The 26,648-nt window shown below is 45.2% G+C and overlaps 1 protein-coding gene across 1 annotated transcript in view; it reads left to right on the top strand.

Moving 5' to 3' along the window:
- The window catches only part of LOC142013664 (versican core protein-like), a 151,736-nt gene that overhangs the window by 24,050 nt on the left and 101,038 nt on the right, over nucleotides 1-26,648 (top strand). The window contains exons 3-5 of the mRNA XM_074995367.1: nucleotides 2,135-2,512; nucleotides 15,363-15,537; nucleotides 15,661-15,788. Of these exons, the coding sequence (XP_074851468.1) occupies nucleotides 2,135-2,512; nucleotides 15,363-15,537; nucleotides 15,661-15,788 (681 nt within the window). The remainder of the gene's footprint in view (nucleotides 1-2,134; nucleotides 2,513-15,362; nucleotides 15,538-15,660; nucleotides 15,789-26,648) is intronic.

Genomic DNA, 26,648 nt, shown 5'->3' with positions numbered 1-26,648 from the left:
ATGAACCCCATCTACATGGCTAGTTTGCAAATAAAAAGCAGCACTTTGAACGTGCCAGATGGCTGCCATTATGCAAACGAGGCACTGAATATTCATACCAGTGCCTCATTAGCATTTTCAATCCGCTTCATTGGATAAACTGCTGTTTAGAAAGAAAGGGTCTTTCAAAGATGGGTTTTTAACTTTCAAAAGAGCTGCATCTACACTGCTTTTTTTCTTCAAAAGGAGAATATGCAAATGAGGCATCAGATATGTAAATCTATACCTCATTTGCATTTTCAGTTTCCCTCATTTGCATACCTCTTTCGAAAGAGGAATGCAAGTGTAGACACAGCTATTGTGTGTAGATGCTAGCAACCTTATTTCAAAATAAGGGCTGTTATTTCGAAATAACTTTGCTGTGTAGACATACCCTCAGATACCATGGTGATGAGCACAATGTGAAAATCTAGATAAGGAGAGATTTGACTGTTCAAAATACATGCTGTATAGAGCTGTGATAGACTGTGGTGGGGGAGTGCATGTGTGAGACTCAGGCTGGATGTGTGTGAGACAAGCAGAGCAGCTCCCAGCAGCTAAGGATGACCCTGGGGCTACAACCTAGGCTGGCAGGTAACACCTCTGCCCTGAACAAAGAGGAGGGAGGAGCCAAAGGGGGTTTTTGAACAGGAGGTGGCAATTAGCAGCTGGGGGGAGAGGGAGCTGGAAGGCAGCCAGGCAGCCGAGGGGAGAAGCTACACCCCAGAGGGGCACCCCTCGGGCTCCTCTCCCCAGGACGGGTTGGAATGACTGTCTCTGACTTGCTGCACTGACTCTTCTGTGAGAAACTGTGCCTCTGTCGCCTAATAAACTTCCTGTTCTACCTGCTGAGTGACAGTCACTTCTGCCTGCGGACGGGGTGCAGTGCTTGGGGACCCCTGAACCCCATCGCAAGAGCTGTTTATGCCTCTTTGGAAAAATATAATTTAACTAGCTTTCAAATTCTGTACAACATAGTAGTTTCTTTTTAATAGCCAAGTGTTTTCTTTCTTTAGAATATTCTACAGTGTAAGCATAGAAGACATTTTGACAATCAATAACAAATAGCTAGATAGTTTCCATGTGTTGGCAGCACTTGTTTCTTCCCTCACTCTCTTGGTGGCCAATATTAGCTTGGCGATATTATTCTTCTACCCTTTTCACCCTAGCTCATTTAAAATGAATTACCATTCTCTTCAGCCTTTCAGAGAAAGAGTTGTAGAGCAGGACAGTGGAAAAGAAGAGAGGCAAATCTGCATATATGATGTTACTGAACTATCTCTAATAAATTAATGAGGATTAAGAGCTCTTGTGTAATGGTAGCAAACTGAAATCCTCTCTCCATGCACACAGTGTAAGCAAGCTGGATGAACAGGAGCCAACATTCCCCTAAGGGTATTGTCAGGTGGAAGCATTTCCCTGTAAAGTATTTCCAGCTGGAGATGTCATAAAGCTATGATAAAGGTCCTGTAATCACGGGTCTGAGCCAAGCAGGGACCCTCCATGTGCTTTATTTACTCCTTGAACATCCTATACTGTTTGGTTTCAGCAACATGTTAAGGCCTGAGATTGGAAAAGAGCCAAACAATTAAAAAAGAACTAATAATTGGGAGGGTCTCACTGGAAAGACTATTGTCTGACAGATCAAAATGAGTTAATTGGTGACAGAACAACAGTTAGTTTCTCCAAGTTGCAACACATTCAAGGCCATGGGCTGGCTCATGCTGGTTTTACTTCCTCAAAACAATTCAGATCTCTTAGGTGGCTTTTTTCACCTGTAGATCTCACAGTGCTTTAGAAGGAGGCATTCATATTATGCCCATTTTGCTCAGGGGGAAGCTGTAGCTCTGATGGGTGAAGTGATTTGCTCAAAGTTATCAAAGAAGGCTGAGGTAGAGGCAAAAATAGAACTCTCCTAATTCTAATCTATTCTATCTCAGTGTCTCTGAGTTTTTTCCACTGACTCCAATGAAGGTAGTCCTGATTTACACCAGCATGATAAAGCAAATGAGAATCACCACCCCATGTGAGCTTTAATCTTTAAATTACAATGTAATTGATATAGCTCTTATTTTGTTTGCCCGCTGATGTGATTTTCCCCACCTTCTTCTTTTAGTTAAAGTGGAGAAAAGCCCCCCAGTAAAGGGTTCCCTTTCTGGAAGAGCAACCCTACCTTGCTTCTTTGCAACGCTGCCTACTTTGCCTCCCAGCTACAATAATACAAGTGAATTTCTTCGAATCAAATGGTCAAAGGTTGAACAGGATAAAAGCGGAAAAGATGTGAAAGAAATCACTGTTCTGGTGGCCCAAAATGGGAACATCAAAATAGGGCAAGACTACAAAGGCCGAGTGTCAGTTCCCACCCACCCAGAGGATATTGGTGATGCTTCCCTGACTATGGTGAAACTACGTGCAAGCGATGCAGGTGTTTACCGCTGTGATGTCATGTATGGAATAGAAGACACTCAAGATATCATCTCATTGGCTGTTGAAGGTAAGGATTTATTTAATACATTTATATGTAAGACCATATGAACGGCCCTATTGGGTCAGACCAAAGGTCCATCCAGGCCAGGATCCTGTCCGCTGACAGTGACCAATGCCAGGTGCCCCAGGGGGAGTGAACTGAACACGTAATGATCAACCAATCTCTCTCCTTCCATTCATGTCCAGCCTCTGACAAACAGAGGCTAGGGACATCATTCCTTACCTAACCTGGCTAATAGACATTAATGGACCTAACATCTGTGAATTTATCTAGCTCTGTTTTGTAGTTAACAATAATCTCATATATAGCTAGGTAACTGGAAAGAACAAACAATTGCTGGAAAGTCAACGCGTTTAGACATCTTCAGCTCTCTTAATAAATATGCTCCTGATTACCTGTCTGCTATCATTTATTTCTTCTTGCTCCCCTTCTTCCATCCAAGACTCTGTCCAACATGTAGCTTTCTACTTTCTCCTTCAAGCTTTTTTGATGCTTCCCTTTTCACTTGGAGCAATCTCCCCACCTTTCATTCATGAAGTGGTCTGCTTCACCACATTTAAAGCCCTTGAGATACTGCTGCTGCTTCACCTTTCAACAATGATCTCCAGAACTGTCATGTACAGGAGAGAGAAAACTGTTTTGCTTTAACTAGATTGTCAGCTTGTTGGATAGGAGTGTAGCATCTTTTAGAATGTTGGTACAGCACTGAGAATGTTGTTGGCTTAGTAAGGAATAAATAATAATATGAAGAAACTATTTATTTGAGCCACTGCAACTGTGGAGGGACAAACTACATCACTTCCTAATACACCAAACACAGGATGAAATCTTCGTTGGAACCACTTTCTCCCAGGTTTTCCCAAGAAAATATGCAGTGATTGTCATGTCAAGTGCAAAGTATCTCCTTCACCACAATAAAGTGGAGGTAAAAGCTGTGGTGAAACCCCCCAGTTACATTCACATAAGGGAACATACACACCATCTGCAGCACCCTCTTATCCAGGAGCCTCAAACTCATGGTCCTAAGGCCATCAACAGCCCAAGCAATTTTGCAGCCTGGCCAAGGGAGTCCCTGCAGCGGGGGTCAAGTGTCCACCCCCTCTCCCCAAACCCTGCCCCCTCCTGCCACTGCCCTTTTCCCCCTCCAGTGCACCCACTTCCCCTAAGGGACACAGCCAATCGGGGGAGGGGCAGCCATTTTTCTAAAGTTTGAAATTTAATTAAAATGTCTACCTATTGAAAAAATGTGGCCAGCTTTAGTACAAAGGAGGAAAATAACATTATTCACTCCTCAGTTTGCTCTCTAGTTTTAAGTGACTTTTTGACTGTACAGCTGCTGTAACGTAGCAGAAAGTTTGTCCCTTTGAATGTTTCAAATTATTTTTTTTCTGTATTCCCTATTGTATTTTACCTGTGCCTTTGTTTTAAAGAGAAAACATAAGTCCTTTTAGTTGTGCAGATGAGGTTTACATGTTTAAATTTATTGTCTGGTTATTGCTTTTCATATAACCTTCATTAGCATGGCGTCTGAGCCACCTTCTCCTTTTCATCTGAAAGGATGTTAACTACAAAGCCTATAAACATCAGACCATTTTGCTCTGTTTGTTGTCAGATCTTATAAAGTAAATGCAGCTGAGATCAGTTCTTGGACAAGAGATCTTTAGAGCCCTTTTCTATACTAGGATTATTTAAAATTGCTATTGCCAGTGAAGCTGAACTTGTTTTAGTGGTGATGGAAAAGATTTGCAAAATTCTCCATTGGTTGGATGAAAAGTTATGGGTGATTCAGAACTCAGAATTCTTTTATTTCATTCAGGATAGCTCTAAAACTCTTGGAATGATGGACAGAAGGGTATGAAGGCTGTAAAGCCATCTGGGATTCTTCTGTTGTTTATAAATGACCAAAGTTACTATTGTTAATCATTGTTACGTATTACTACTCTTTAAATGCCAACATTATTAAATGGGTTTAATGATGCATTAGATACATCCAGTAAAATTTGATACACTTGTTAGAAATGGCTAAACATACCAAGCTAGACTGTGACCATATAGCTTTACTGTGAAGCAGCTTATATAGCTGTAATGAAGTTAACTGAGGTACATCAAACTGTGCCCACTGAGAGTCTGGCCCACTATGCCAAGCGTTTCCTGATGTCCCATTTGTTTGAATGGATACTCGAAACAGATGCATCTTAAAAAAGAACATTTTGCTTAAAAACTAGAATGATATAAAATACCATAAACACACTAAATGGATTAAAAACTGGCTAAGTAATAGGGCTCAAAGTGTAACTGTAAATGGGGAATTGTCATGGAGGAAGCTGGTTTCCAGGGGAGTCGAGAAGGGATCTATTCTTCATGTGTGCTTTTTTCACATTTTTATTAAAGTCCAGGAAGGAAGTGAAATTAGAACTTGAAAAGCTTGCAAGTGACACAAAATTGGGGGGTGGGGTCCATGAGGAAGAGATTGTACTGCAGCAGATCAGTCTAGATCTGTTGGTAAACTGGGGATGAACAAACAATATTCATTTTAATGTAAATGTACATATCTAGGAACAAACTGTGTAGGCTGTGTTCGGGTGTCTCTGTCCTGAGAAGCAGTGATTCTGAAAAAGTTTGGGGTCATTGTGGTTAGCCAGCTGACCATGAGCTTTCAATGCTACACAGTGGTTAAAACAACTACTGTGATCTTGGGATGCAGAAAAGGTTGGGGGAGGTGGGGAAGGAATCTTGAGTAAGAGTGGAGAGGTTATTTTACCTCAGAGTTTGTCACCAGTGGAGGGGAGGCAAACTTTTTGGCCTGAGGGCCAATATCTGAGTTGGCAAATTGTGTGTGAGGCCATAAATGCTTGTTGGCTTGACTTCCTCCCAGCGTGGATTAGACACTGGGCCAAAGGGATGTGCACCACCCCATTGGGGAGCCCCAGAAAAATGGGAGACCACACACTGCCACCACCTCAGATCCCCTGTCAAGTGTTCCAACTGGAGAGTGAGGTAGGAATGGGGCAAGACTCCAGTGGGAGGTCGAAGTCCAGATGAAAAGTCTGATGGGCTAGCTGTGGCCCACAGACCATAGTTTGCCCACCCCGGCACTAGTATGAAACAGCTTGGGAAAACTGTGTCCCATTCTGGTTCCCCCAATTCAAGAAGAATGTTGATAAACTGAACAGGTTTAAAAAAGAGCCATGGGAATGCTTAAAAGGATTAGAAAACATTTTTGTAGTGGTAGACAAAGAGAGCTAATTGGCTTATGAAAGAAAATGATGATCTATGTCATTAAATTCTACAAGTATCCACTTGGGGAACAAATATTTTATTGTGGGCTCTTCAGCAGCGTTCCCTTTAAACTTTTCCATCCATATGTGGATTTCTTCCATCCCATGGGCTGAAATACATTTTATTTTATGTGCACCCAGGCATGTGCCAATATGCACCATGAGTAGAAACAAAAATATCTCACAGTGGGTGCTCTGCTAATCAGCAGGAAGGCATTTGAATCTCTCCTGAGTGGCTGCACAAGGACACATCTTACAGGGAACACTGTTCAAACCTGGACTTTCTCTACTAGTGATTGAAAGTAACCTATAAAATGTTTAGGGCTCGATTTTTTTTTCCTAAACCTCAGTTGCCTGCAAAAAAAAGCACATAATTGCCTGTCTAATTTGTACGTGCATTTGCTGCAAATACATCTGCAAATACACTTGTCGTTAAATAACTAGTTTAACTGGCTGTGTTTATATTCACATATTCATTTGCTCAGTCTAGATAAGCAGCTTTGTGTGACGTTGCGTTTCTGAAGTTCAACAAATTGGGCCTCTGTGGGTATGTCTACACTGCAGTACATGACCTGTGGCTGGCTTGGGCCCAATGATGTGGGCTGAGGGCTATCAAATTGCAGTGTAGATGTTTGGGGTCCAGGGGAGGATACTAGAGGGTGACTCAGTTTCCCATCTCTAGCAAGTATGGACAATAATCTTTCTTTTTGTGACTTGTGCATGAAAGTGCTATGTGAATGCAAAGTGGTAATAATAACTCTCTCCCAGAATAGGGTAGGACATTTTGTTAAACATCCCCTCTTGTATTCTGCCATGGTATTAAAACATAACAGCCCAAATACATTGCAAAGGAAAATGAAAAATCTCTGCAGAAAAAGTTCAGCTGATTTTGTTCATAACCCACCTCGGGGCTCCTGCAGATTTGCAGTGCTCAAGGATGAAGAGTGAAATCCTTGCCGGTTTCTTGTTCTTGTCTGTATCTCACCAATGAATGCCTCTCTGGAGCACACTTCTTGTCTCATTGACTAGTGTGGGGGAAGGGCTGTTTCCATGGATTTCATTCCATTTGTTTTTATTTGTTTCAGCTGCAAGCCTGGCAGACTTCTAAGGTATTAAGTGAAAGGAGGGAAAGCAAGTAGAGGGAAAACTAGGTTTCAAATCCTGACCTAGATTGTGAGGAGAACCAGCTGTTAAAAGTGTGGAGTAGAGACGCAAGAGATAGTAGTAATTCATGTTTCTGTTTTTATGCAAACCCTCCTTGGATGCTGTTATTATGATGATAATACATGAGAGTTGCTCCCAATGTGAGAATAATTGCACTTTATTGTGCTCTCAGCCCTTGGAGATGTTATATGGGCACTCTAATTGATTTCTTCTCCCCCAGATCTGAGCTCTCGTTGATTAGCCCTTAAATATAGCAGTTCTAGACAGACTGTTTTAGTTCATCTTTTAAAAGTGCCTGACTTATGTCCTGATCCTTGCTGGAAGTTAGCCTCCCCGGCTTGCTTTCTAACTGAACAGGCTGCCTCATCTCTCCACTGCTGCTCACAAACTCTGGCTTGAACTTTCAATGAGGGTCTCTGATCCTGTCCATAGTACGCCTGCCAGCAGGAAAAAAAAAAAGAAAAAAAAAAGGAACAAGGAAGAACTACTCTGAAAGGAGGAAAGTCATTAGTTGCTTGAAAAGACTAATGGTTATGCTCAAGGTGGCTCAGGAGAAGACAGGGAAGGATGGCTTTCAGCCACGTTGCTGTGCTTTTGATTTGAGACTAGAAAATGGTCTCTGGTGTACAGCCTGAAGACAGTTTTAAATTACACAAGGCAAAAACGGGAGCGCTGTGCACCCTGGCCCCATCCTACCCTATCTTCTAGTCATATGGGAGGCATTTTCTACTACCTGAGCATTCATCTACTTGGAAGTAGTCCCTGGGTGCTATATAGTTTTCCAGTTGACTGAAACAGTTTCAGTATGCCAATGTCTCTGGAAGAGTGGCCGAAGAGCTCACCATAAGAATTCAGAGCCACCCCCTTGTGTAGGTGAGCAAAGTGGAGAGGATGCAGGAAGACCACAAAGTGTCCCCTGCACTGGCCTTATTCTGACGTATGCTAACCTGCCCCAAGCGGACTGGGGTGGGTGCTGAGGAAGGAAGAGCAGGTTGGGTGCACAGAAGCAGAGCACTTTCTCCACACTCACAATCAAACTGCTGCCACATATATTCCTACTTGGGCCGTGCAACACTGTACCCAGCCCACAGGATTCAGTCTGTGACCAAACCCAGAAATGAAAGACAGCTGAAATAGTCAAGAAACTTAAAATGCTCCTATCATATAATTGAGTCTCTAATGGGTATTTTGTGATTCTTTGTTCCTGATGCATATGATTTTCAAAAACAAAGAGGGGCTCACCACTTTGTGTCGCACCAAGCTAACTTTGGGACAAAAATGAGGGACATTTTAAAGAGGCATGTCTGCAGTGCCTTGTGCTTCCCAGCCAGTTGAGCTCTTTGTTTGCTTCCTCACAATTTCCTTTGCAAATCGTTCCCCTAGTCCTCTATACTTTGGACCGCTAACATTGATTCACTTAACTGCCCCTGCATTTTAACAACTCCCTCCACCCCCTCGGCTCAGTGCCTGTGATTAAAAAGTTACATGGGACACCCAACCAAAGAAATCTTTCAGTGTTCTGTGGAGCTTGCCAAACTCAGGCTGGGACAGACGCACGGAGGGCACAGATTCCAAAGCCATAAGCCCACCCCAGAAAGTCTGCTATGATTTGTAGGTTGCAGTAGTGTAACAGCTGTATTATTGGACCCCTTCCTAGTACCACCAGTGGCCTCTGCAGTGTAATACATTGGCAAATGGCCAAGCAGTGTTGCAGCCCAGTGGTGCAAAATAACAGATCCGTTTTCTTTTAATTAAATTATTCCCTTAAGAATTAAATCCTTCCTTAAATTTATTTTCTCCATAAATATAACAAACAGGTAATTGATTAAAAGTCACTCTGGTGCTCCGTCCAAAATGAGTTCTTTTACATTTTGGATACAGCAGAATGCTTTCTTTAAGTGCTCTCGCCTACAGACAGTGCTGCTTCTTCCTGTAATTATATTTATTGTGTTTGCCAGATGTTCAGTGACAACACTGCACAGTTCTAGTCTGTTTTCCAGTTGCTTTATTTGCACCTGGGACAACTTTACTGTTGCCTTGTCTTTCACGAAACAAACAGATTTCGGGAAAAAATCCTTAACAGGTTTTTAGAAGTGCTAAGTTTTGGACAGTGGATTTTGTCTGCTCTCTCCCTATCCAGCTGAAACAAGGGAAGACCTGTGGTTTAAGCTCCTTAGCTCCAGGGGGTCTTCTAATTGTTGCGTCCATTGCACAGGCTTATACATGCTGATGTTCTCCTCTTTATTCATCCTTGAGGCTCCTTTATGTCTATTGCTCGTTCAGTGGAAAAGCAAGAGTCTTATTCTCTCAAGCATAGGTGATGATTACCTTCTGGATCAGAGTGAAGAGTACAAAGCATTACAAGTCTTACAAATAGGGTGACAATATTTCTGTATGCTGAATATGGGACATCTGGTAAAATTACTTGTATCTTACAAACGTTCAAATTACCATCAAGTTGACTGAGCCCCCATTAGAAAACAAATACTGCATAGCTGGATTCTTTTTATTTACCTTCTTATATTTACGGCTTTAGGGTTCACGTGGGAAGGGGTAATACCCTTCACCCCCATAAAAGGGGGAAGTGACACACACACACACACACTCCCATACATCTTTATAGTGTGGGACAAGGGGTGACTAACCAATCTCCCTCTCCCTGCTGGGCGCTCTCCATCCTACATGGACGGTGGGTGAACTGCTGGCTTGGGGGGCTAGCCCTCTCACCTCAGCCCCACATGTTCTGCCTGAGGCCCCACCCCTTCCATGCCTGCCACATGCCAGCCCTTCCACCCCCATTATGGCTGCTGGTTCCTGCCCCATTCACCAAGGCCTCCTGTTGTGGGCACTGGCTCCTACAGGCTAACATGCCCCTAAATCACTGGCGAGCTAAGCAGTGTGCCCACAGCCCTTCAGGCCCCAGAGCTTGGCCTCTGCCTGCCCTAGTGCTGCTGGCCCATGGAGAGCCCAGGGCAGCCTGGAGATTGTAGTGCTGGCAGCAGAGCCTGGGTCCACTCCTCCACTCACCAGTGGCAATGGAAGCTGTGGGAAGCAAAGCAACCCGGTTCTGGCCTGCTCCATTCTACCATCTCTCAGCTGGGTCCCTCTGCTTCATGATGGCAGCGTGAAGTGGGGTGGAGCAAGCTGGGGCTGTCTTGCTCCGTTTCCTGCCTCTGCGGTGAATGTGTCTGGAGGAGTGACCCCTGCTGCCAACAGCAGACCCTCTGATAATCCCCTGAATCACATCACTCAGGGAGCAGAGTTAGGGGAGGTGTTGTCCCAGGCCTTGCACCCCCCCCCCCCGGGATGGCTCTGGGGACAGAAACTGCTTCTGGGTGCGGTGAGGGGGGGGAGGGAGGGGAGAAGAGGTTACCTGACTCATGTCTTTGCAGGCTCATCTCTCCTCCCGCTCCATGAGGCTGGAAGCAGCTTGTCCCCGCCCGCCTGCAGTGTTAAAGGCAGCTAATGCCTCCAGGCTGTTGCTAGCCATTGACTTAATCCAGCTGCCTCCTGGTCCCCAGTTACAGTGCAGGCAGGAAGGCGTTAAGCCCTAAGGCTGCAGTGTGCATTAGGGCTCAGGGAACCTGGCTTCAGGGGCTTCAGCTAACCCTTGCAGGGAGGTCGCTCAGCAGATGAGGCAGCTCTGGGGATGGAGCAGATTCATGCTCCCTGGGAGTAGGACCTGAGGCTGGGTGGGGCAGGTTTGTAAGTTCCTGGCTGTTGTGGAGCCTGCAGGTTTGGGGTGTGAACAGGTTGGAAATAGCTTCCTTCCTACTCCAGAGCTTAGCTGAAGGTGGGAGAAGCTTCCCTGTTCCAGGGCTGTGCAGGGCTTTGGCACATGCAGGGCTCAGCTCTTCCTGTCCTGTGCCCTGGGCTGGAGGGTCTTGGCCTTTGCCAGGATGTTGGCACAGCCAGAGACAGTGGGGGAAGGAAGGAGCTGCCACCAGTCAATTGATTAGCTAAGCACTCTGGCCCCAGGGCTGTTTTTTTGCACCGCACTGGGAGCAGGATGTAACCCAAAGAAGGGAAAAGGAGGAGCAGCAGGGCTGCGGGTATGAAGGTGCAAAGCAGGAGGGAGAGGACGGTAGAGGAGAAGCTCATAGAGGGCCAGTGGGTGGGCAGCAGGGGTAACACATAACTGGCTACCACTTGGCACCTTGTCCTCTCTCCCTAACCACTGCAGCTCACAACCAGGGCCAGCCAGAAACAGGATGGGGGGCCCCCGCCCCCACGTGTTTCCTGCTTTACCAGGCCTCCTCCTGTTTGCACTGAGTGGCAGAGTTCATCTGCAGAAGTGAAGCTGTTTTAGATCAGATCAGCCATCTATGATTCAGAAGCGCAGACCATTGTGAGTCATGAATTCGAGGCAATGTCAACATGACATTTTTGTGAAGATTAAAAACCCACCAGCCAGCTTCACATACTTCTCACTTTATGTGTTTTCAAACTGAGCTATACAAACTCAGTATGAAATAACATATACTGGTAACAAATTGGACCATTGCTGCGTGCTATTAACAGTAAATCACACTGGGCCAGATCCTCAGCTGGTGTAAGCCAACCTACACTTCTGGCACCTTAGTGTCAAGCTGTAGTACTGCATGAAGAGATCTTTTAAAAATTAAGTTATGTGCAGCATGTATTCTTGGGTACTGGGCTGTGTTTCCTCTATTTTTTCCATGCAGGGGCTGAATATATTTTGTTATGTGCAGCCAGGCATGTGTGGATGTGCACCAGCAATAGAAACACATGCCGACAGCTGTGGGTGCTCTGCTAATGAGCTGGGCAGCTGAATCCCATAGGCAGCCGTCCAGGGTTCTCAGCTTGTAGGGGACACTGATGCTGGGTTGCATTTCTCCTTTACATACCAGAATGAATTCATTGCTTCCTGTGAACAGGATTTCTCATAAATTCTTGGAAATTCTATAGGGTAATCCCTTTGGGAAATAAGCAGGATACCAGAGTACCTTAATTACTGGGTATGCCCCAGGTACGTCACAACATAGCAGCAATCAGGTGGAACGGGTTTCCTGCCTCAGCCTTCTACCATTTGCTTTCTCCAGATTGGCACTATCCAGCTGTTGAGATGATTCACGTGCAAAGTATCTCTCCTAATTTCCCTGTACACTCTGCACCGCAAGGTTTTCCAGCAACCAGGCAAGCCAGTGATGGTCAACCTAGGCTAGTAAGTGGGGCTGCATGAGTGGCCCTTCTTCATCTGAGTAGGCCGCAAGATTCTTGGAACCCTGTCGGTCTCCTGGGTAGTTTTGCTGACTGTACCTATGTACGTAGACCTTGCTGACTGAACTGTAGCAACTCTTTGATTGACTGCAGAGGGAGCACACAGCTCTCACAGTCGATGTGTGTGATCAGCACACACCTCACTCCACGTGCCCTTGCTTTGCATACATGTCACCTTAGTAATATGCATAAGGAAAAACCTATGAGGCCAGGAACCACTGAAATCTGGCAAGCCTGCACATGGGCAATACTAAACAAAATGCCTCGCAGGCCACATGTAGGTGGCTTCAGGTTGCCCACCACTTGGTCAGGTGCTCAGGGAACCTGCTTGGCTTGGCTGTACTGTGGCCGGGGGAGAGATACCCATCCCCTGGCTCAACACAGCCCTAGACCTGCCTTAGCTAGGGACAGGTGCCCTTCCCCCTGCCTGAGATCCAGCCCTGGAACTGTACTGTAGGGAGAGATGCCTCTTCCTCCCTCCCCTAGACAAGTACTGATGCAAGGAGAGAAAGCTGGGCGGGGGAGTCATCTCTTGCTGCTGCAGCCCTGGGGTGGCCTGCCTCCTAAACCCCTCATCCTTGGCCTTACCCCAGAGTCCACACCCTCAGCTGAAGCTCTCACAACCCTGTAGCCCAACTCTCTTCCTGGGTCCTGAGCCTCCTCCCACACCGCAAACCCCTCGGCTCCACTCCCACCACATGCATTTCACTGCGTGCACCAATATGGAACACAAAACCAAATTCATTCTGCATATGTGTCGTTAAAAATTGGAGGGAACATGAGCTTCCACATCTCCAAATCCAAATTAAGTTGCTTCTGCTTCACTAGGGTGCTTGCTACTAATGGCACCCTGGGTCACTGCCCCATGCCTGTCTGGGTCTCTCAAGGCAGAGCTCCACCATAGTATTCCTCTGCATGCCACTCTGGGTTTAGCATGGTGGGAGCCTTGGGACTGTGGTTAGAGACCATGCACACAAAGGAGAGAGCCCCATGTATACGTGTGCAGCTCAGACAGCACAAATGGCCTATGAACCTGCCTCTACTGGACAGCCGTACATTCTCCTGATTAGGGGAGTTCTTAGGGGACATAAAACTGGCATAGTTGGCACTACTCTGTGCCATCTTAGCTCCTTCCCAGCACAGGAGTGGTGTCAAGGTCTTGTCCCACTTAGGTCCTATGTCAAGCACAGCTCAGCCAGACCTGAAGAAATCTGGAGTATTTCCATTGTTTCCATGGTGCATGGTACACTGCTGCAATGCAGAGCAGATTCTGACTCTGTTCTTTCTGTCCCATTGAATTAATTGACGTGAAAAGGATTAGGGTGTGTTACACAAGCTATTTTATTTCAGCTGGAAAACCTCCTTAGTAAAACATGACAAGGGAAGAGAAATAAGCTAATTCAGTTTAAATTGAATGAAAGGATAGACAAAAACATGTTTGCACTGGGGATTCCTGATTTCAAAAGAGGAATTCGTCAAGGAAGCAGACTGAGCCGAATGTGGAGGAAGTTTGGAATTACTTTATGTCAAAGCTGCAAAGCTCGAAGCCTGCATCCCAAACAAAGGAAAAAAATCATAGGGGAGACTTGCAGACCAAATTAGGTGCACAAGCATCTCAAACAGGTTTTTATGAAAAAGAAGGAAAGCTACAAGGAATGGCAGGTGGGAAGTCTGAGTAAGGTGAGCTAGTTCTTGGAGGTCGGAAAGCATAACTACAACCACACAGCAAAGTTACTTCAAGATAACAACCATTATTTTGAAATAACTCTGTGAGCATCTACACTATGCACACACTATTTTGACATGCACTTGAAATAATGTACACATTATTTCAAATTTTGTAAACGTCATTGCAGGAGAAATAATGCCTGTTTTGAAATAGCTACTTCGAAAAAGGCACTGTGAAGATACGGACTAGCGTTATTTTAAAATAAGCCATAATGGCGTCCAATGGCACTTGTTCAAAATAGGCACTGTGTGGCTGAACAAGCTATTTTAAAAATAGCTGGGTGCTATTTTGAAATGCATTCTTGTGTGCGTAGGGCCACATCTACACTACATTCGCCTTTTGGAGGAGGAATGCAAATGAGGGAGATCAAAAATGCAAATAAAGTGCTGATTTACAAATCTCACACTTCATTTGCATAATCTCGTGCAATTGTGTTTGTGGAAGAGGTTTTTCCAAAAGCAAAACCAGCCATGTAGATAGGGTTCCTTTAGGGAAAAAAAACCCTGTTTTCAAAAGAACCCTTATTCCTGAAAAAATGAGGAATAAGGGTTCTGTCAAAAACATTTTTTTTCTCAAAGGAGCCCTGTCTTAGTGGTCGTTTTTGCTTTTGGAAAACTCTCTTCTGGAAATTCGATTGTATGAAATTATATAAATAAGCTTGAGATTTGTAAATCAGAACTTCATTTGCATTTTCGATCTCCCTCATTCGCATTCCTCCTCTGAAAGGGGAATGTAGTGTAGATGTGGCCTAGCTGTGTTACTTCAAAATAAGCCATTTCTGAATAGCTATTCCAAAATGGCTTATTTCAAAATGATGCAGCTGTGTAGATGTAGCCTATAGGGAAAAGGTGAGAAATCCCAAAAGCCAAGCAGAGTTGAACCTTGAAAGGGAAATTAAAACCAATAGTAAAAGGTTCTATAGCCATGTAAATAAAAAGAAACCAATGAAATAAGGAGTGAGGAGGAAGTGAAAATTAAACAAAATCTAGTCTTGGCCCAACACCTAAATGAATACTTTGCCTCTGTTTTTAATAAGAATAATGCAGAGCCTAAGGGCAGTGACAGGGCAGCTAATGGGAATGAGGATATGAAAGTGGAAATTACCACATCTGAGGTGAAAGTCAAACCCAAACATCTGAGATAATCTTTGTCCAAGAATAGACAGGTAATTTCTATAAACCTCTAAATAGTAGCAGGCTGTTATCTAGTCACTAGTGGCCACCACTAGAGAGAGACATACTTAGTATCTCGTAACGCATCTTGAATATCTTGTAACAGCTATTATTATTGCTCAAGGCGAGAGACATCTTATTCTTTTTTTTTTTGACGTCTTATTCTTTTTTTTTTTTTTAATTATTGCTGTGCCAGGATAATGTTACCATATCAAAAATACAGCAGATGCGGTGTACCTTGTGTCACTGACATGAGTTTGTTGTCTTTGTAGGTGTTGTGTTTCACTATCGAGCCTCAAGCAGTAGGTACACCCTGAATTTTCAGCACGCTCAGAAGGCTTGTCTGGACAATGGTGCTGTCATAGCAAACCCTGATCAGCTGAAAGCTGCGTATGAGGATGGATTTGAGCAATGTGATGCTGGATGGTTGTCTGATCAAACTGTTAGGTAAGTTGTTCAAATTGCCTCTTGGCAGTGTTTCCTAAAATGCATAGGCTTGATCTATTCATACTTAAAAACAATAAAATATAAACTCACTGTAACAATAAATGTTAACTTCCTGTTCTCCAGATATCCAATCAGGCAACCCAGAGTTGGCTGCTATGGAGATAAAATGGGAAAGGAAGGAATCAGAACATATGGACTCCGTCTGCCCAATGAAACGTATGATGTATATTGCTATGTGGATCACCTGGAAGGTAAGATAACCCCAAGTTTATGTTGTACTTTGAAAGCTGAAACAATTGCGGAATCTAACATGGCAAGACAGTAAAATAAGAATGTTTGTATAAAACACATCCTAGTCATTTTGCATATGAAAAAGAATGGCTGGATGAAATGAACCTATAGTTTGTGGCATGGCAGGCCTTAATTAAAGGAGACTGAGAAGGTGGTGGCTCACGAATGGCTATTCAGGTTTGGAGCTGCTATAGTTAGTCTTTAATGCAAAACTGTTATTGGAACATGTCCTCACAATTTTTAGAATGTTAAAAAAACATATTTCAAGAAATGTTTGTAACATCTGGATGCACTGCATAGAACTAAAGATGCATAGTGTATATATACTGACTATGTTATGGATCCTAACATATATAGTTAGGGTGCTTACCTATATGGGACTCCAAAATCGGGCAGATATTAAATGACAATCCAAACTTAATATTGAATTTTGGGAAGCAAAGTCTTTCTATTTCAGTGAGATGTGAAGCATTAGCTGTCTGTGATTCCACAATATGACATCAATTCACGTGAACTTTGTCAAGGAAGTACAGCAGTTGTGGGTCTATTGTGTGGAGGATGGGTAATGATGAAGCATGAGAACCAAGTCACTTTCAACCCCTGTCTATAGCAAAGTTAGATTCTGTGTCTCTTCTATTAGGATCAAAATAACAATGATGTGGGAGAGGGGTGTGAGAGATGAGGGCCCACTGGCCACAGAGGCCCACATCATGCTGTGATCCCCACATGCCCTACCTTCAGCCTATAGGCTAGTGTAACAGCTATAGTTAGAATAGTTCACTACCCTGCATTTCTCTAGTGGGATGTGAGGGTGTGGGGTGTTCTAGATAGTACAGTAGGGTCTCAACATTTGCGAGGGTTCAGTGTTGCGAACCCCGCAAATGTTGAATTTCGTGAATATGGGGAAACTGAAGCCACCAGCGCTCCCCGCCTGGAGCCCTGGCTGCAGGTATCCTGCCCAGAGTCCCAGCAAGGCAGTGGCTGCTGGTGTTCCCCACCTGGAACCCCATCGAGGCTGCGGCTGCTGGTGCTCCCCACCAGGGGCCCTGGGGAAGTGGCAGCCGCTGGTGCTCCCTTCCCTGGAGCCGCGGGCTCATGAATAATTGAATTCATGAATCTGAAGTTCGCGAATGTGGGAACTTTACTGTAGTTATCGCCATGGCTAGAGACTACTCTGACACAAGAAAAAATGTAAGATATGAAGATATATTCTCTCCCCCTTCCTTACACCTCCATTTAGACTCTTACTCAGGCTTTGTGCTCTGAATTTTATCCTACATACAGAAGTCCATACTAACCAGTCATACAGCCTCATGTGTTAATGAACTGAAACAGTATGGCTGTGTCCACACTTGCATTCCTCTTTCAAAAGAAGCATGCAAATGAGGGAAATTGAAATTGCAAATGAGGTGCAGATTTACATATCGGGCACCTCATTTGCATATTCTTTCAAAAGAAGAAAAGCAGTATAGACGTGGCTCTTTTGAAAGTAAACCTCATCTTTGAAAGACCCTTTCTTCCCTTTCTTTTATGGGAAGAAAGGTTCTTTCAAAGATGGGGTTTACTTTCAAAAGAGCCATGCCTACACTGATTTTCTTATTTTGAAAGAAGAATATTCAAATGAGGTGCCAGATATGTAAATCTGCACTTCATTTATTGTTGATTCCCTCATTTGCATGCCTCTTTCGAAGGAGGAATGCAAGTGTAGACATAGCCTGTGAGATTTTCACTTGGTTTTCCTCTGAGTAGAATTTCATTCAAATAGGTTTCAACTGTTCAGCTTAATACCAGAGTTAGCAGTGCCAAACTATAAGCTTCACGGACAAGTTCCTCAGTTGGTCTAAATTAACATAGCTTTGGTAAAGTCAGTGAAGCAAGAATTGAACCAGCTGAAGCCTATGCATCTTCAAATATTTAAATCAAGGAATAAGAATTAAATGATGCATTGTAAGGCTTTGACTTATTTATTTTGTATGAGTTATTGTACGGAATTTTCTTTATGTTCTGAACATCTATATGGACTCTGATCCTGCACTCATTGTAGTCAAGGGAAGTTTTGCTATGAATTTCAGTAGCTTCAGATCAGGTTCAAAATAGTACCCAGAAGAGAACTATCAAAATGGTTCCCCAGCTTTTATTTGTTATGTTATCTGTTTATACTATCACAGACACTTCCTTGTGATAAGAGACAGTATTATAATTATGGCTTTAAGGACCTGGGATTTGTAGTGGACGAGAAGCTGGACATGAGTCAACAGTGTGCTGTTGTAGCCAAGAAAGCTAATGGCATATTATGTTGCATCAAGAGGAGCATTGCCAGTAGATCCAGAGAAGTGATTATTCCTCTTTATTTGGCTTTGGTGAGGCCACATCTGGAGTACTGTGTCCAGTTCTGGGACCCCAGTTATAGGAAGCGTGTGGATACACTGGAGAGGGTCCAGCGGAGGGCAACCAAAATAATTAGGGGGCTAGAGCATATGACTTATGAAGAAAGGTTGAGGGAATTGGGACTGTTTAGTCTGCAGAAGAGAAGACTGAGGGGGGACTTGATAACAGCCTTCAACTTACTGAAGGGAGGTTGCAAAGAGGCTGGAGAGAGGCTGTTCACAGTGGTCACAGATGGCAGAACACGGAACAATGGTCTCAAGTTGCAGTTGGAAAGGTCCAGGTGGAACATTAGGAAAAACTTTTTCACTAGGAGGGTGGTGAAGCATTGGAATGGTCTACCCAGGGAAGTAGTGGAGTCTCCATCCCTGCAGGTGTTTAAGTCTTGCCTCGACAAAGTCCTGGCTGGGCTGATCTGATGGGTTTGGTCCTGCATAGAGCAGGGGGCTGGACTCAATGGGGTTTTTAGGTCTCTTCCAGCTCTATTGTTCTATGATTCTGTGATTTTAAATAAGCATCACTAATATGAATTTAGTGCACACATCCATGAAGGACAAAGATGAAATATATATGGCAGTGGTGCTGTTTTTCTGAAATTAAAAACAAAAAAGAAGTACTCATGAAAGGTGCTCAATTGAGGGTAGCATATTAGGGATGGGATTTTCTTATGTGCTCATAATTGGTGTAACTCTGTTTCCATTCACATCAGTGGCAGTTTTACTTTTGACTTCAGTTGGAGAAGAGTTAGGTCAAACTGAACACTTGTGAAAAGACCACCCTAAAGAATTCCATTTAGCTACATCACAGATAACAGCTTCTTTGTCAGCAGGCTGTCACTCCGTTCTGGAGATGCTACTGTTAGTGGTGAGATAGTAGCTCAGCCTCTGAGGTCCATTCAGATCCTTGGTCTATGTGGCTTGGCTCTTTATGTGCTAGAGGCTGGTGAGCTGCCAACTCTGATTTCTAATGAGTCACAACTGAGTAAGGATCACCTGATTCTTCTATGAAGAGTAGCAGGAAACTGTGGAGGGAGGGTTCTGAGGGAGAACTGAGTAGATTATTGAGGCTGCTGGGTGAGAGGAGGCACCAGCTGAGGAACCTGGGGCTTGCAGAGGGAGACCTCAAGCAGGAACATCATGGGAGTGACCTGACAGGGATGTAGTGAGGTAGACTTCAGGCAGGTCTGGAAAACTTTACTTTGAATGTTTGTTAACTTGGTAGATCAGAACCTCAGAATGGGTGTGAATGGACAAAAGAGGCTGTAAGTCATTGGGAAATCCCCTTGAAGGGGGGATACTGAGACAGAGGGCTCTTGGCTCTGAGAAGGAGCTTGGGAGGCATCCACTTTATGACAGACAGCAGAGATTTCCATAAAGAGAGCCAGATAGTGCCAATGCTGGTAATGTTCTTTGGTGGTGTGGGCATTGTTTTTATTTAGGATTGGACCGAGGCCACTTACAGATCACCAGACAGCAGTCACATGTTACTTATTATGTGAAGGAAGTTACATTTGAACAAGTGAAAGCCTCAGTACTCCATTGCCAAATTAACAGCCCTGTGTTGCATAGATATTCCTGCCTTTTCTTGTAAAATATAAACATTAAGATAGAATTAATTAGTTCTGGGCCAGCTCTTCAGCTGATAAGAAATCAGCATAGCTCTATCAAAGGCAGATGAGAATCTGGCCCCCTTTATTTAATAGATTTCATAAAAGTAGAGGATATGAGCATGGGTGGATAAACCATGGAGGAGCGATGTGGTTTATACAGTTGCCTCACTTCTGAAGGCTTGATTTCTCCATGTAAGCTGTAGGTGATGTGTGGGGGTGCACAAGAGGCCGTACAGGCCTCCAGCATCAGCCCACCCCTCCACTCACCATCAGCACGGCATCCGCTGAGTGCAGGGCCCTCCCCTGGACGGGCACAGCCCGAGAGCACTGCAAGCCTCCTGGGGAGGGGGGAGACGGCCCCACAAGCACCCAAAATGGTGGGCGAGGCAGGGCTTGGGCAGAGCAAAGGGTAGAGCAGTGACAGGAGGAGGAAGGCTGGGGCATGGGCAGAGCGAAGGCAGGAGGGTGAGGGGCAGGGACAGGGAAAGGATGGAGCAGAGGTGGGGAGGGAGCCAGTCGGTGCTTGCTTTGTAATCCCCAGACCAATCACCTCTGATCTGAGTAGTCCATTAATGTGGGCTTTCTCCTAGTGGACAAAAGATAGCGGACAGCTGGCAGCATCCCCGGTAGGTAACGGTTGTAAGAGTATCTATTCTAGTCTTTAATGATTTCAAGCCCAGAAGGTATTGTTATGATCTAGTTTGAGACCCTTGTACTTCATATGGGCTAAAATTTTCAATGGAATGGAAATCTCCAGGTTCAGGAAAAGATAACAAGAAAAATCTTTTCTAGGTCTCAAGTATGGATATATAAGATCAGTATTAAATACTGCCATGCAACAGGCCCATCTATGAAGGGAATCAGGTGAAAGAAGATACAGAAGGCAAACCTGCTACACATTGGAATGGCAAATTGTCATACATTTAGCAGCAGGACCCTAGAAATTGAGCAAGATGATGGGCTCTTTACCTTTTCACCTAAGGATTAAAGAACCAGGATAGTGCTCTGCTTCTAGCAAAAATGCTTGCTAGAAAGACAAAATGTGCTTTTGAATTCAGGAGATTACATAGCACACAAGAAAGTAAATGAGTGGAACCAGTTGCCCATGGAACATAGAGAATTTGATAAACTGCAGACACAAATAATTTATGTGGAGCGCAAACATTGCATAAAACAACATTGTTTTGTTTGCTGCATAAATAACACATGAATTCCATGGAAGCAAGCCATAGCTTTTCGGATTTGGAGCCACATAATGTTTATTATTGCCCAATTCATTTAGGGTCTGATTCTGCAACAGGCTGACTGAGCTTCTCTTGTGAGGTGCTGAGCACCCTCAACTCATGTTAAAGACAAATGGAATGGACGGTAGTCAGTACCTCATGGAACCTGAGTCATACAAGGTATTTTCCATTTTAAATATGATTAGAACCGAGGACAGGCAGGTATTCTAAGATGTTGATTAAGGGTTAGATCTTTTCACCTTATTCGTCCTGAATAGTACCTAACTTCTTTAAGGATTCATGTGTCTAGAACCTGGGGTTATAGGATATTGGATGACTGACACAGCTCTCTTTCTAGTTCCAGGGGAACTAGGAAAAGCAACACCCAACATTTATGGTGCGTAACTCTTCTGTCAGGTGGAACCATCAGCAGCCAGGACTCTGGTGAATATCTAGGGGTTCCTCTCCATCCATACCACACAGAACTGGCTCAAGCCCCCACCCAGTAACCTGGGAAATTCAGACAGCACCCCGTGCACCTCTGAGAAGCAACGCTTCCCATGCTCAAGCACAGAGTTGGAGTGTGCAGAAGAAACTTTTAATAAAGGGGAGGAGAAAAACTTGGCACTAATTTGGGAAAACACCACAATCAGGATTCATAGACAAAAACCAGGAGTGAAAGTCCCGTGCCAAATAAGTTGGGCAGTGTCCTCTTCCTCTCAGGTTCTGAAGTCCAGCAAAATAAATGCCCTCTTCACTTTCCCAACTTTTCTCTGCACCCCTCTCCCAGTTGCTGCCTTTGGTTAGAGCAGGCCCAGAGTTCAGAGCTGCCTTCAAAGGGATCATCCTCCATCTTGAGTAGGGGGAGGTAGAGTCATCTTATTCACTCTGCTGGTCGCTCACCATCCACATGCCGTTGCTCTTCTGGCTGGTCATGACACTTCTCTGCCAGCACCTTGCTGGTCACTTGTCACATCTCACTACCAGCCACCCTCCTGGCTGGCTGCTCTCTGCTCCTGCCTGCATGTGGTTCATTTGGCTTTGGGCAAAACCCAATGATTTCAGCTGTGGGTGGTTTAAGATCTTGGCCCAAAGCACTGTCCAGCAACAAGAAATTTTAGTATCCGCTGGAGTAAATTTAAAATACACTCATCCCTCGTTAAACAAGTACTTTACTTACAAGTACTTGCTAACATGAGGGACAAATATACTTACCGTTGTTCACTAGACGAGTGAACTCGCCCCACTAATATGAGCCTTACCCCTCTCCCCGCGTCTCCAACCCATCACAGCCTGAACCCCTGCTGGTTCTGCAGCCCCAACCTGCTGCAGTTTGACCCCCCTGCCAGCTCCGCTGCCCCAACCACCGCAGCCTGAATCCCCCCACCAGCTTGTATCCCCCCATTCCCCATGACCTGGCCTGCTCCCAACACCCACCCAGCCCCGTCCCCTAACCCACCCCCCTAGGTAAGTTAAGGACTTACTTACTGCTGGTGCAGCCCAAAGAAGCTGCCGGTACCTCCAGCTGTGCTTGACAAAGCAGCTCCTGCAGCGTGCCTGGGCAGCCACGTGCCTGCGGCCATGCGGTCAGGCACCTCCAGCCACACTCTGCAGCTCTCCACGCACCCTCCAGCTCAGCCCACTCAGCCCAGCCTGTTTCCAACACTCCCCAGCCCGCAACTTGCCGCACATGCCCCGGCCCGGCCTGCTCCCAACACTCCCCCAGCCTGCAGCTCCCCATGCACCCACCAGCCCAGCCTGCTCCCAACATCCACCCCAGCCCAGTACCTGCACCCTCTGCCTGCCAAACCCTCCCCTCCCCCAAGTACCACTACTACAGCCTGGAGGAACAAGCCGCCCACCAGGTTTAAAACCTCCCTCTCGCTTATGGTCCTGAATTGCCTCCAGCCCTTAACCATCTCCAACCCCCCACCCAACCCGAGGTTCACTTACCTTTCAAAAGTAGCGCCACAGGCTGCCACTCTTCCACCAAGTTAGGAGCACTAGGAACCAATCAGAGACTTTAAAGTGTATTTAATGGTACTTTAGTGTCCCTCTTACAAGTTTTTGCTTACGAGCAGGAAGCTGGGAACTAATTGTGCTCATATAGCGAGGGATGAGTGTAATAAAAGATGTTCCTTACAGAGATGACTTTAGCTCTACCATTGAGAGTGGGTGAACTAGTCTTATAGCCAATGCCCAGAGGGCTTGAAGCCCACTGACTGAGGGTCCTGCTCTTCCCTCTCTGTCACAGAAGTCTGGCAAAGGAGCTCTTATCCATCTGAGGTCCTCTAAACTGCCTGTTTGTCTCCTTTTGAAATGGGTTAAACACGGTTTGTCTTTTTCTGTATTTCCACAGTAATTTCAAGCGGTGGTGATCAGATTCCCCAATTCTTGCATTTCATATTTACATGACGTGTGACCCGATAACAACCCAATCAATTCCCATGAGCAAAACACCATCCCATCAGTTGAATATCTCGCCAATCTAAGCAAACAGGAGCAAACTGTATTTACATCGACACACCCAGGATTCCTCCCCATTACGTTCATTTAGATCCACATTGTCCAATACACTCCCTGTTCACCATGTGGTGAACGGGGCTGTGGATTATGGCAAATGTGGGGTGCCTCTCCAGTCATTCCACATGTGTGCCCCGCCACGTGGCCACAGGAGTGGGGGCAGCTCCTTCGGTCCTGGCGGGCTGCAGCCCTGGGGGCTCATGCAGTACGGCACAGCTCCAGCCACGGGGCGGCTTGTGCGGCTCAGCTTGAGCACTGCATGTCCAGCAGCAGGGCGGCTTATGTGGTGTGGCTTCAGCGCCAGGAAGGCTCCAGTGAGTAGTCTGTCTGGGATGGGGCGTGTCTGGCGGCGGGGTGGTGGACCACTTGTGGGGATTGTCTGGTGCAGGGGACAGCACCTGGTGGGGAGGGTTCAGTGCCTGGGAGAGTGTCTGGAGGGGGAACGATACCTGGCGTGGTGGGGGGATGGCACCTGGGGGCAGTGCCTGGCAAAGTGGAGCGGTGACCATCCAGGACATTTGTTTTGGACACCACTGCTTTAGATCCTGCTTACAGCAGGGGTAGGCACCAGGCCCACTGACAGGGGGTTGGGCAAAGGGGGCAATTGCCCCCAGGCCCAACATTTCAAAGGGGCCTGGAGCTCCTTCCACCACCACTGCTAAAGTAGCAGCGACAGTGACTGAAGCCCTGGGCCGCTTTCAATTGCTGCAGTAATGCTGCTGTACACAGCTGTGAGGGAGGGGTCAGGCCCAGTGCTGTGGTTGAGGCAGCACTGAGGGTTGAGTGCCACAGGCCTGGCCCCACCCCTTCTGGGTTGCAGAGCCAGGCCTCCCTTCCATGTTGCCCTGGGGCTCGCAGCACTTCTTGGCACTGTTGGTAGGCACTGCCAGAAGTATCATAGAATCATAGAACAATAGAGCGGGAAGAGACCTGAAAAACCATCGAGTCCAGCCCCCTGCTCTAAGCAGGACCAAACCCATCAGATCAGCCCAGCCAGGGCTTTGTTGAGGCGAGACTTAAACACCTCCAGGGATGGAGACTCCACTACTTCCCTGGGTAGACCATTCCAATGCTTCACCACCCTCCTAGTGAAAAAGTTTTTCCCAATGTTCAACCTGGACCTTCCCAACTGCAACTTGAGACCATTGTTCCGTGTTCTGCCATCTGTGACCACTGAGAACAGCCTCTCTCCATCCTCTTTAAGTACTGCCTGAAGATGTGAGTTCAAAAGAACCCTGCAGTCTCCTGATTATCCCACACCAATTGTTTAACCCTGGAAGTTAGTCGTTGGGGCTGTCTGAGCTACATTGCAGATTTTGGCATAATAGTGTCTTACTGCTCATCTTTTGTCCTATCTGGCCCCTTGACTCCAGCCTTCGAATCTGGCCTATCTTGCCTTTGATGCCCATTTCCGGACCTGGCTTGGTAGCTAGTCTTGAGTCCTGCTTCCAACCCCAGCTCAGCAGCCATTACTGGTACAGTTGTCTATGCCTTGGCCATTACAGCTCTATGAATAGCATCACTGAAGTCTTTTGAAGGCATAGGGTAAGGACAAGCTTGATATGATTGAGGGTATCAGAATCTAGCCCATAATGAAGATGTTTATCATGTAAGTGTTTGGGCAGTAATTGGGAGCCAAAGTACATTGGCTTTGTATCAGGGACAGTATTAGACCAGACAGTCTTATAAAGAGCTTGAACATATTTGCAGTGCACTTCAGCTTAAATATGTGCTAAATTCGTATTATTTATTTGGCTAGTTACAGACAAAGGTATGTATGAGCATGAAGCATTTCAGCTTCTTTCTTCTTTTGTGGCTGTATAAAATTACATTGCCTGAGAGATGAATTTTTCTGTGAAAGACAAACAGTGAACTGAAATTCATTGTCTAGACTAAATCTTGCCATCTCCTTCCTCAGAGGAAAGCTGTAGAGATTAAAGTCTGTGCACAATTATGAGTAAAATATTTGAATTTTGTTAAAAACCATTATTATGTGGGTTTAGAATTTCAGAATTCTAATGAATAAACAGAGATTGGAAATAGTTTTTTGTTAAACTAGATGTGAGCATGCTTGCTTGTAATAGGGTGCTTTATACCTTTTGTAGTTCATTTCACTTCATTATGCTAGGCTTCAAACACAATAATAAATCAGAGCTTACATTTACAGGTCTCAAAAGGGGCTCTTAATTCAAGGAATTAAGTAACCTCACTATCTGTTTAACCTCATTTCTGTCTGTAACAAGTGTCCCAGCAGTGATATTACAAAACCTGTTGATTTGAAGTGCTTGGTTAGAAAAAATGTCTTCCAGTTCTGCTACCAGATAAAAATTAATTTGAATTTTGGGTTGTGCCAGTGGAGCCTCAGTGGAGTCCTTCCACCGGTGCACACCGACAAAGTGGAGGGTTGGGGATGTAGTCCAATGGCCAAAGCCTTGGGAATTTCTTGTTAGAAGCCAGCTATGTGTAACATGCAAACAAGAAGTTGTGCTAGGAAAGTATTTCTGAGGTAGAAGTTGAGAAGATTCTAAACATCCCAGAGAAGATGCTGAACACTCCATCCCTGTGACACTTCTTTTTTCCTCCCCACTTTGCCTGAGGAAACAGTAGAAGACCAGATGGCCTGTCAATGTTTTCCATTCATTCTCCTACAGTTTTTGCTGTTGTTGAAATTTGTGTAAGGATAAAAAGGAATGTCCTTACAGAACAATCCATCCTGTTTCTGGTATTTTTATGAGGACTCAAGACCACCTCCAATGTCGGTCCAAACCAAGGACAGTCTTTCATTTGATTTCTATAGGGTAATAAGGTGGCCAGGTGTCTAGTTTTTGACTGGAAAGTTCAGTCAGAAAGGGAACCTGGCAGTGTTTGATCAATACTACTGACCAGACATCCAAAGTCCAATTACTGTGGGGAGGGAAGGTGGGGAGGTGTTGATAGTACCCTCATAGATAGGACAAAATCATCAACTGCACCAGCCCCTATGCAGTCAGAGCTGGCCCCAGTCCCACAGGCAAGTCCTTCCTGAGTTGGCCTCCCTCTAATTTTTTTCCATCCAGGGCAGAATAAAGTGTGTTATGTGC

This window comes from Carettochelys insculpta, chromosome 5 (genome assembly GCF_033958435.1).
Source record: "Carettochelys insculpta isolate YL-2023 chromosome 5, ASM3395843v1, whole genome shotgun sequence".
Taxonomy (NCBI): Eukaryota; Metazoa; Chordata; order Testudines; family Carettochelyidae; genus Carettochelys; species Carettochelys insculpta.
The sequence above is the reverse complement of the archived record's forward strand: the minus strand, read 5'-3'. Positions and strand labels throughout refer to the sequence as shown.